This window comes from Ambystoma mexicanum, chromosome 2p (genome assembly GCF_040938575.1).
Source record: "Ambystoma mexicanum isolate Mex_15411 chromosome 2p, UKY_AmexF1_1, whole genome shotgun sequence".
NCBI classification, from domain to species: Eukaryota; Metazoa; Chordata; class Amphibia; order Caudata; family Ambystomatidae; genus Ambystoma; species Ambystoma mexicanum.
Genome location: NC_090923.1, coordinates 1,446,579,618 through 1,446,591,691, shown reverse-complemented (window position 1 = coordinate 1,446,591,691; position 12,074 = coordinate 1,446,579,618). Strand labels below are relative to the sequence as shown.

The window sequence follows — 12,074 nt, the reverse complement described above, 5'->3', positions numbered from 1 at the left end:
CTATGGAGTCTCTAGCAGCAAGGATCAGGAAGCTCCACACTCATCAGGGCTTGGCGACTGGTGGATAAAAGGAAATCATCTCTTTATATGCCAATGACATTATTTTATACATTAAAAATCCCGCAAAGAATCTGTCTCTACTCACTTTAGAACTGATGCTACACCTGGGCCTGTTGAAATCCGGGTATATAAGTGAGGGCGAGGTTCTGAGGTCTATCTGGGGAACCGCATAAGTAGATACCCCGTAAGGTTACTGGCAGAACATTTTTGCATACCTAGATGCATTCGAACACAAGATGGGGAAATGGACACCTCCTACTTTCCACATATGGCAGGATATCTCTAGCTAAAATACTTTTGGTTTCCAAGGTCTTATGTTTCTTCCAAAATGTACCGCTATTGCCCAGGAAGCACTTGTCTCCAGCTGTATCCAGCATGGTTCCGTAAAGCCTCCCATGAATGGATTAAGAGATCCTGGGAAGCGCTGGGAATAGCACATCTGGGCAATAGGGTCCCAACTAGGCAATTGGTTATAGCACTTGAATTATTTGTGTATTTGTGGATAGGACTGGAGCGGGTTTACTCTCTGGTTTTTCATTTTCCCAGTATGCTGTAAGCTTTTCTATCTTGAGCTAGAGCTTTCCGGTTAAACCAACACATTACCCATTCTTAGGATATATGAGCTCGTTTTCGAGGTGCACGAAACAGGTGAAAGACAGGTCCATCCTTTAGTCTATTACTGCCAGAGGCAAATAGAAAAGGAATCTCAGGAGGCAGTTCACAGACCACCAATGGAAAACGATCTGTTTATTATATCCGAAATGTTTGCATAAACAAATCCACCTAAAGCTATTAAACTGGGCGTATGTAATCCCTGCTAGGGTAGCACATTTGAGCTTGCAGGCCAGTGTGCGATGTCCTAAATGCAGAATGGACAATGCTGGGTATTTCCATATGATATGGGTTTACTCTGATTCAGCACTTCTGGGTTGAAATCAAAGCCACAGCTGCAGAAGGGACAGCAAAGGTTTCTTATTGCTGCCTGCTCGTTGGCAGTGAGTGTTTCTGAAGCAATAACTTTTAGATTACTATCCCTACTTCTTTTAGCATAGATTATTCTTCTATCCACCAACTGCAACTAAGCTCCTATCACGGCGTGGCTGACGCTCTTTATGGTGCAATGAGACGGAAATAAACTTGCAATTTTCTGTTGACCAAGCAGCACCGAAGTCATAGCTGGTGCCCCTTTAGGCAATTTCTGCTGAACTGTAGAGAAAAATGACAAAACTGATATTCCCCCTAGACCTATCTGCTGGGGTCCGTGTTGGGGCCAGTGAGTGATCGCTCTCTCTGAAACATTTTAGACAAGCTGCTGTGTTGCTATACATGTTGTGAGCTGCTACGATGCGAGGCAAATATTTTGGGGCTGCGTTTTGCATTCTTGTGTGCTGTGATCAATAAAGATTTGGAAAACATATGAGCAGTTGAAAGCTTTTAGAGAAAGGAATACTACTTAACAGTTTGAAAAAAGAAGTCACTTTTTTTCTTTAAGTGGAAAAAAGTTTAATCTATGTTGTCTGTTGAATTCTTCCCGATTTGAACTGGAGCTCGATCTTAAGACTCCCTTACTTGATGCGCAGTGAAAACAACAGAGGACGTCTACAAAGCCGAGATTGGGCCCATCCGGTTACTGACTTGGATAAAAAAAATAATGATAGGTGGGCTACTAAATTAAACAAATATTTAAAGCAGAGACGACTCCCAGCTTTCAGAGAGAGGGACAATAACATTTGAATGAATGAAAAACAGACATGGCTTGAGAACTGTTTTCGTCTGAGGAAATGCTGGAGTTTGTCCATTGTGTTGGTGGGTCACCTGAGGCTTTATCGAGGCAATCCCCTTTCTTATAGTTTGTTGAGGAACAGGCTAACAAAAAAAGACGGAACATCTGCAATGCACTTTAATACAAGTGATATATGCCACTGCAGGTCTGAGGATCTGGGGAGACCCCTGCTCAACACCTAGTACATTTTTCATAGTCTCAAATGTATATGGCCACCACTCCACTCAGTTCTTGTGCTGTTATGTTAGGATTTAGTTGGTATTTTAGAAGAACCTGAATAAGCCCCGACGGCATCAGGTTAGCTTTTGGGATAGTTTAAAATGTCTTTCACATTAATTTACCAACTGTGGCAACAATAATAACTGAGAGAGCGCCAGGACCCTGGAGAGAGTTATTGGGGAGGCCCCTACCTGAGTTCTACTGACTAGTGTCACACACTTGAGGGAAGGGGAATTGCCTGTAGTCTTTAGTTCAATTCAGGCTTTATTTTGGGTTTCCACCATAAAAGCACTTACTTCCATTTCACAAAACGAATACTAAAAACTATTGTATCACAGGTGTGAGAAACCTGAAGGTGTCTCACCAGCTAGTCCCCGGAGATCTGTCATCCAGGTGGCCATGACAGTCATCATTTTTGGATCCAGTTCCTGGGGGTGTACCAGTGCGGGAGGTTCACATGGATGAGGGGTCTTCGGGGAGTGTAACTGGGGCACTGGAGGGTGAGATGTGGTAACACCTTTTCCCCATCCTACCAGATAGGATACCTAGGAGCTCTACTCCCTCCACTTTCCCGACACAAACACTTTCTCACGGACAGTACACCATGAGCGACAACATACTAACACCAGAGCCGTATATCTGATGTCCCCAATAAAATGGTCAGGCAAGGTCAAGCAGTTACTGATCATTACACACACCCGACTTCCATTACACTTCCCCACAACGATAAAAGGCAGAGCATGAAAGCATACTCTGAGGGAGGAAAAGCACACGAGGAAACAGCAGTTTCAAGTTGGCAGTTTAAGTCAAGGAGAAAGGCGGCAAGACCAGAGGGTTTCAAGAAGGGAAGTGCCCTTACCCTTTAAAGACTTACTTTCAGGAACCTGGGTAAGTAAGACGCATAAGACAGGGAACTAAAGCTGAACAAACCTATACTGTGAATTGAAGGTGCTCTCCCACGTCAATAACCAAGGCGAGGAGGAGCCATTGCCACTGTGGTACTGTCCTTGGCTCCTACAACAAAGCAGCACCAGTAAAGGCATCACAACCAGTGAGTCGGAAAGACTGATCCCGAATCAGCTCGTGTTTGAACCAAGGTTGCAAGTGGCAACATTGTATGAGGAAATTCAAAGAGGAGACTGTGTGAAACGCATAAGATGGGCGACACAAATAAAACTGGAAACCAAAGGAGTGAATGAACTTTGGGAAGGCCAAGCAAGATACCACAACAGAGTCGGCGGTGCCATGTGGGTGCACATTCAAAGGTCTCTGTTGGGTATCCAACTGAATGACATTTATGTCGAAGTGGACCTGAAACGGGTCAAGCTAAACCCTGTGCACATTCTATAGTATCTGAGCCTGGCTGAGGGGGATCCGGGGTGAACCGTGAGTCACCGGAGAAAACAAATATTCACTGAACTTAGAAATAATCAGGGATCTGAGCCCGGAAGAGGGGGGTCCGCTGTAATAATCGTAAAATAACAGATCTGAGCCCAGCTGAGGGGGATCCAGGGTGAAGCACCCGTGTTGAATACTTGTAAGAAGGAAAGAACTGTATCTGAATCTTTGTACATCAGGCCCTCTGAAGCAAGAGACTTTGATGAGAAAAGAGACTTGGGCACAGAAGGCCATGTTGGTGGAAATAGAACTGTATCCTTGTGTCGAAGAAGCTAGAGTGTGTGCTTGCTCGAGTGAACCGCCTCACCCTGTGCTGAAAACGTGGGGAAGTGAGGCTAATGGCCCGGACATTCTGACGTATCATTTTGTGAACACTTCTTTCCTTTTCATGAACATTACCCCACACTATTTGTAAATTAGCGTTAAGGATTGGCAATAGGTTTTTTAGTACAGGCCCGTTTTATTTTGAGATGACTTCACTAGGACTGCATTATTATTATTTGATGGTAGTAGCTTGCTCCCATCTGTACATTTAGGTTCAGATACGCGTTTATCGCACCCTTGTGAAAGTTCTATAAACACCCTTGAACTGTGGTCACCTGTGTCTGTTTTTCTGTTGATAACATGCCTTCCTTACACAGGTTAAACAATCAAAGTTGCACATTTAGAGATAAGAATAGTAAAACTACTATCATTTAAAGGTCTCTTACTGTCAACTCCTGTTTCCCCGTGGCGCCTATGGAGCCGATGGACCCTGCGCCATTAATGGCACATCATGTTTTGTCTGAACGTGTTGCAACGCGTTAGTTGTTTCCAAGATGGCCACGCCTGAATGAATAACTTCATTCAGGTTTCCTGATGCGGCGCGTTGCAACCCTCTGGATTTCCCTAGGGGTAAGACGCCAGTGTAGGTGCCTTTCTTGGCTTTCTCTCGCCTGTGCTTGTTACCTACCTTGCTTTCCCAGCTTTTGTGCCCTCAAATTGCTCATTCTCTTCTCTTGGTTCCCGAGTGGTTAATTTGCCTCTCCCTCTTGTGCCAATCCTATACAGTTCGCTGGTCACCTGGTCTCTCGTGTACCCGGTTCTCGTTACCTTCCTCCTGTACTCTGGTTCCCTGGTCTCTCTCACAGCTGTTTTTTTGCGCCCTCTCCCTGCACACTGGGTCTCCATACTCCTGCTCACCGGGTACCCAGTTCAGAGCTTGATTTATTTGAAATCTTTATCCTTCGCATCAAGGACACCTTCTCAGATTCAGACTACCTTTTTGCTCTGGGATACTATTAGGAGCTTGGTGCTGGAATTACACTTCACTGCAACCTTCCAGGGGTTTTTCTACCTGAACAGGCTTTTCCCCCGTTTGGCTGTTTCTGCTAGTCCGCCAGTTTCCAGGCAGACAAAGTGGCTTCCCTCTCGGACAGGTCTTAGCTCTTCAAGGAAAGAAAGGCAACTAAGAAGTAAAAGAAGGAGAAGAAAGGAAGGAAGAAAGAAAGGGACCTCATATTCAATTCAGGAAGAGACAGGTGAGGAGGTAGGACACTTATCTGATACTGGAAATGATCTTGACATTTACTCCTAAAAAAGGTATTTATTAAAAATGTTGATACTGCAAAGAACACTGGAAAAGCCTGGTTGCTTTTTAATAACATGGCAGCTTCACTTCTAGTTCTAATGCAGTACACATTAACAATCGGATTAAGACACTTATGTCTAGCAGTTTCATACAAGAGAAATTTAAATAGCAAATGCAATTTGTCTTCGTCACATATTTTGCGTGAGAGGCATTTTGTTGAAATGCCCATCCCCCAGTGAGTTGTAAACGTATCAAGTGGCAAAATGACCAGATGGAATTTCATATATAGAGATTTCGCACATCTAGGGCAAGGGAAGTCAGGGTAAGGTTCCATGCCTCGTTACATTTTTACTGACATATTAAGAGAAATGGCGAGTGTAGCATATGTCTAGCTTAACTTAAAACCCAATCTTTAAAAGAATGGTAGATGCACCAAATGTAGTAGGTTCATTAAAAAGGACATCCAGGCAAAGTGTCAATAACATTTGCTTGACAAAATTAAACCAAGGGAGTGATTTTCCTCCGTTGGACTTGAGCGCATCATGTATGCCCCTCTAAATGGAATCTTGGCATTTGTGTTCCATAGTTGTAACCAAAAAACCAATGGTTTCACCATAATTTCATAGTTTTAATGCTACAGGCACAGAAGGTGCACTACAGCATCAGACGTTTCAGAAATGTATTCTCCGAGATCTGTATTTTGGAGCAAGGTACATGGCCCAATAATTCTGCACCAAACATAATTGCTGGAATTGCTTGGGCTTTGTAAACCTTCATGGCATTTGAGAGTGATTTGTCCCCAAAACGGGATGAAAAACCTGCAAGAGCACCACCTTGCCTTGCAGCTATTAGGTTGCTCTCATCCATCTGCCAAGACCAATTCATGTTACTAGATAAGGTAACTCCCAGATATTCAAAGGCCCTGACAAAATCTAGCCTTCCCTTTTGGTATGGCATCATGGCAACGGCCCACAGGATGACATATCATGACTTTTGTTTTAGCTATGTTGACTGTTAAGCCTTTACACACACAAATGGCTGAAAAAATGCAGAGCTGCTGTTGGAATGCAGATAGCGTTTTGCCTAGGAGCACGGCGTTGTCCGCAAATAACAGCAAGCTACATTTATTTTAACCTAGGGACGGGACGTCCACCGCTAAGGTGTTAATCATGGTGTCAACATCATATATGTATAGCAGTGCACCAAGGCGGCCAGCACACCGTACACCCCTGTCTCATTCCGACATTGATATTTACCCAATTGGAGCATTCACCATTCGGCCCCCCCATCTTATCCTTCCATAGTAGTTGAATTATAAAGATTTTATAGCACTGGATAGGTTGATAGGTATTTGGAGTGTGCCTATGCTCTTCCATAGTAAGGATCGTGGGACGGTATCGAAGGCTGTCTGCAAATCAATGAAGGCCAAGTACATGGTTTGGCCTTTCAATTTCTGTAAAATAAGGGACAGTCTGGAGGACGGGTCAATTGAGGACATCCCTTTATGAAAGCCAGCCTGGGCTACTGAAAGAATGTTGTTTGTCGACCCACTCTTCTAGAAAGTACAGGATAATTTTAGAGTGCATTTTGTCTAAAGAGTTTATTGGGGATTTTGGTCTTTCATTCAATGGTGTCTCGGTATCCTTTTTGTAGATTAGCATTATTGTCGCTCTTCTCCAGCTTTTGGGAAAGGTACAGGTTGTATTTATCTCATTAAAAAACTTTAATAGGAAGGGGATCCAAATGTCAGCATTACTCTTGAAGAGATTTACTGGTAAGTAGTTCGGGCCAGCAGCTTTGTCAATGTCCTGAGAGAGCAAAACCCTCTCAACTTCCATTGAAGAAAAAACAAGCCAGTTAGTTAAACTAGGCTTGTGATCTCTATTCAGTGATTACATCTTTCTGCGGGCTCCAAGTTAATTACACTTATATTGTCCTCCCCAGAATATAGGGACTGGAAGTGCTCATGCCAGGACTGGCCTGAGATAGTATTTGATAAGTAGTCATTGTATGGCATTAGGCCAGTCGTAATTATATGCCAGAAGTCTTTGGCCTTGTGGAGCCTAGCTGCATTGAGAAGAGAATCAGAGAGCTGCAGTGTAATTGGCTTTCTTCCCTGCAATTACATTTTTTTTGCCCTTTCTTTTGTGGATTACTATTTCAGGATCTTGTCTGTTCCAAGATTTTAATTCCTGTAGAAGAGCCAGTTTGGCTTTCTTACAGTCTTTGTCAAACCAACCTTTTTGGTTGTTGATTGAGTTAGTCTTGCCTTTGCCTATTCTGGTTAAAAAAGGAAATAACCTGATGACCATAGAATCATAAAAGTCAAGTAGAGATAAATCAAGAGTTAGGCGTATTCTTCCAAAAGAGACAACAAATCAGCATATACGGTTGGCCACATTAAGGGATTAGTAGGTGATGACCATCTACCTGCTTTTCGGTTGATGGTTGGCTCAAGACTTGTATGTCACTATTGGGAAATTTGGTCATTACAATAATTAACATAATAGGACAATTTGCCAGTCAGGCTTTAAAGATGATTTGGCTAAAGCCTCATCAAATTTAGAGTTCCTTGAAAATTGAGCTACAAGCAGCTTTACTGGTATCAGAGATCCTAAGAACATACCTGGCACAATTACATTACATGGCCATTGGATTGCTCACAGGATTGTCATTTTTCAGTCTTTCGGGCCAAGTGGAGTTCTCCTCAAAAGACTTACGGATCTAGGTTGGTGGTTGTGTCCTTTCTGGAATGTCTGGTCTCTTCAAGATGTGTACTATACCCTTAATTTGAACTGCTGGTGACTAGAAATAAAGATATTGTGTCAGTTGATTTTTCATCTGCAGTTGGTGCAATCTAAGGAAGTGGAGGCTGCTGGATAGCTGTTGGATATATAGCAGCAGGTGATCACTAATATGTGCATGCAGGACAGAAAAAAGGATCTCCTACGGTCAGCTATAGTGGAGAGGCTCAAATTAAATAAACAGAGCAGACTTGTCAAAATGGAAAAAGGTTGGACTAATCGTATCGGTGGAAGAAAGGCAAAAAAGATTTGATTTTTTTCTCATGAAGAGGCAAACAAAATATTTTTAGAAATAAAAATAGTAACTACTAGCACTTAAACCTTAAGAAACATGAGTGGGCAAAATAAAAAGACAGCGGCCCCTGGCCACACATGCTGAAGAAGAACCTGAATGATAATGTACACTGAAATCAGAGGGTAAAAAATGGGATGCCTGTCCGTTTTTAAGGCCACTGATGCAGTTTCTGGTGCTCACTTTATTCTTCCGATGGCAGTATTCACACAAGTAAGCTACAGGTGAGCTGAAAACGGAGTACTGGGATCCTGCAAGAAATGTTGTGTCCATCCAGTCTACCAGTCATGTGTGGTTGGGCTACTTTTCAGAATCTAGATTTGTCCAATCTTTCACTAAGGAAGCACAAACAGCCAGAGAGGCTGCCCCTCCACACCAATCATTAAATGAACATGTCTTTGGTAGTACCAGTTCATACCAATTACTCAGGTCATCCACTCGTGTATACCTTTTCACTGAGCCAGAGCATATCAATGTTGAGGACAATTGTCTTTGCACACAAAAGGGTGTTTGATAGGTAGGCAGTGCCAAGGTATCCATCCCCCTCATATTTAAGGTTGCACACGCAACTCACTCAAAAGATCTACTGTCCTGGTGGTCGCCTTTACACAGAGTTACTTTACCATGCTTTACACAGGAAAAAGCAGATAGTGTTATTCTTCCCAGGTTATTGATCATCATGTAATGAACACCCTGACCGATTCTCCCTTCTTCGGAGCAGCCGTGACCCTTAAACTGGGAACTGTTTGATGTTGCAGTCACTTCTCTCCAGCAGTACAAATGTGATCATATGTGCTTTGACAACCTTACACCCCAAAGCAATACAACAATAATTTATTCAACCTACACGCCTGAATTCAAATGTACTCTTACTTGTCCCTTGCACCCAGGCCTGCAAAATATTTCAGTCAATCTTGAGCACATGCATACTTGAGTTAACAGAGGTTCTGCTATCCTTTGTGCCCGTGATCAGGCTATAGCAGAGTTTCTATTAGTTCCAGCCTAATTTCTGAGATCAGTAGGGTGGTACTATTTAAAATACAAGTCAGCAAGCAGTCAATGCTATTAGTCTAGCCCCCTGGAATGGTCAGCAATTAAGTCACTCTTACTACTCTTCTCTAGGTCTCTCAATCTATTGGTTCTTGCAAGAGCTACTGTTTGAATGCCATCATCGCTTCTAGGTTCATAGAATAAGGGTACTCCTGCCTTCCTTCGTCTCCAGAGTTAGTGTTATTCAACTTTCTGGTTCTTACCGATGGTGAAGGCAATTTTACCCCTGCCCACTTCCCACAAACAGCCAGTACTGGAGTCATTGTTACCATCCTGGAAGACTCGCTCAACGTTCAGTCCATACGTGGCGCAAGTCTCATAGTATGTTGATCGCTTCAGATCATTGGAGAGCTTTCGGGCACGGGAATCATCAATCACTCTAGGATTTGTAGCACTGATTGCATCTGAAATGAAAATAGGAAAGTTCATAAAACTGACTGTTGAGGCAAAGTTTCACATCCTCAAAAAGGTGCAACTGTCAATATCACATACATTTTCCTTTTCATGCAGACATAACATTTCCTGGAGGTGATGAAACGCACAGAGACTTGTACCTGTGGTAAATCCGCTCCATGCATTTTATTGCTCCACAGAGTCTTGGCCAGCATCAGATTTTGATACGGGCTAAGCCTCTGGTTGTTATGGACTTTTGCATTTTTTACACCACAAAAATGCAGATGGACCCCGGAATCCTCTGTAATTGCAGTCAGCAATTTGTCTGTGTAGGTGCATCACTTTATCAGTGGGCACTTTTTGGAACCAAATCACACCCTCAATGACTTAAAAACTGCAGTGCTGAAGGGTAACTTTAGGCCATCAAATGCAGGAAAAGAAACATATGAATACAAATGTGTGCAGATTTTCAATACATTTGAAAATGGTTTGAACAAATCATGTCACTCTCCCATATAAGAAATTCCCATTCATTGCACCCATAGAAAACCAGACAGACATGTTATTTCCTATAACATTTTCTATGGCTCTTTACTGCTTTCTGAGGCAATGTTCTGTTGCTGAACTCACTCCTGCCAAGCCCTCCCAGCTCTTCAAAGCCCTGTCCCACAAGTTTCCCAGAAGCTAGTGAGTGCTCCTGTTCCATGCCAGACAGGTGTTTTTTCTCCTACCCAGATATAGAGATTCACACTCAATATGGCAGTATCCTTTTCACAACAACCAAAGATTTGCCATCAAAATACAATACAAATTGCACAAATTAAGTTAAAAAAACAGTTTGCATTGCATCGCACACGTATATAACAGTACAGAATGGAAGGGGCTTACTCTTCTGATACATATATATTCGCTAAATTATAAACTAGTTACTTCATCACTAAAACAGGCACCATCATAATTAAGCTGCGGATCATAGACCCACAAAATGGTAAATAGGGCTTCCCTTCTTGTTTTAATTCAGAGCCTATGTAGGCGTGGCCTAATACAAAGTTTCCTTAAAATCAATTATTTAGAACAGATCAATATTAAATTAGGTAAATCAGGAAATATCGGTATGCACAGTAGGAGATTGTATCGCCTGGATCACCGCAGAAGGTTTGCCACTTCGAAGAAGGCGAGTGAATCCCTCATTTCCTCAGCACACCGTCCAGGTGATTCCCTTTGGGTGGTTGACCTAGTTGGAAGGATCCCAGCTGGGCCTGCCAAATATAGCCACCACACTACCAGGGCTCGCTCTGAGGCCTCTGAAGAGGCAATTAATGGTGCATGTACCAAGGCCCGTGCAGGGACGGTTACTGGACTCTGGTCTGAGACGGCGTTGGTCTCGGAGGACTTGTACCCAGATCGTCATTCCTGGGAGTGTTTTGCCTCGTACAGAGATACCTCCTGAGGACCTTCCCACTCTATATACTAGGTCTTTGCCCGAGGGTCTTCAGAGACCTGTGGTAGTGGGAGGGCCCACGCTCAGTCTTTTTTCAGAGAGCTCCACATCCCACATGGTTAACAACCCCATGCTCCAGTTGCAGACCACAATGATGCACCATTTCTCTGCAGTGATTGTGACAGGCTCTGACTTTGCTCAGTTACCAGGAGATCTTTCTCTGGCGGTTTAGGAGTTGGCAGGGAACGGGATTCTGACAGCTTTATTTGAACAGTTTTCCCACACCCCTCCCATTGTCTTTATGGCTTCTGCTTTTCTCTCCCCATATGAAGTGGTCTCCAAGCGCGAGGAGCTATTCAGGTATGCCTCTATTGGTGCTGCCCAGTGCTTGGGCTCTTGGAGATGTTTCCAATCCTTTTCTCGGTTGCCAGGACCATTCATTAAGGAAGGATAGATTTTTTGAGAGGCTCCATGAGACAGTATTTCAAAGGCCTCATGAGGGAGATGCCTCTTCCTGACCCTCAGTAGCCCTCAACGGGGGATCTGCAGGCTTCTTCTCCACAGGGGTGGTCTGGCACCTGAAAAGCTAACCTTTGTTCATCTGGGCCTGTTAGAGGATAACCCTGGTGTTGTGCAGCCACAAGGAAGAATTCCACTTGGTCGCAAATATAGCGGAGTGTGGTTTTGTGACTGGATTCTAGAAATATCTCAGCATCCTCTGTAGGCTTTGATAGGTGACTGTCATTGTTCAAACGAGTTAAGTCGGGGATGCAGGTCTCCTCCTACAGAATTACCTTGTGGCTCTTGGTTCTTACCTCACAAAGACCAAATTGTTTCTCTCGTCATCACGATAATGAAGCAACCTTCTTTGGGGCTCGTCCATCTGTTGCCTCACAACCGTAGGCATATTCTACCGTGGGATGTGAATTTGGTATTAACAGCATTGGCTCAAACCATTGGAGCCTAAAGGTTCAGTGGAACTGTGACTAGTATCGCGGAAAATTGCCTTTTCAGTGGTCATTACATTGACTTGCAAGATCAGTGAATGGCAAGCACTATCTGCT

General features: G+C 43.4%; 1 protein-coding gene across 6 annotated transcripts in view; it reads right to left on the bottom strand.

The window, feature by feature from the left end:
- Window positions 1-12,074, bottom strand: part of AGAP3 (ArfGAP with GTPase domain, ankyrin repeat and PH domain 3) — a 1,746,798-nt gene that overhangs the window by 1,145,521 nt on the left and 589,203 nt on the right. For all 6 annotated transcript variants that reach the window (XM_069646010.1, XM_069646012.1, XM_069646011.1 and 3 more), the window contains exon 6: window positions 9,446-9,580. In XM_069646010.1, the coding sequence (XP_069502111.1) occupies window positions 9,446-9,580 (135 nt within the window). The remainder of the gene's footprint in view (window positions 1-9,445; window positions 9,581-12,074) is intronic.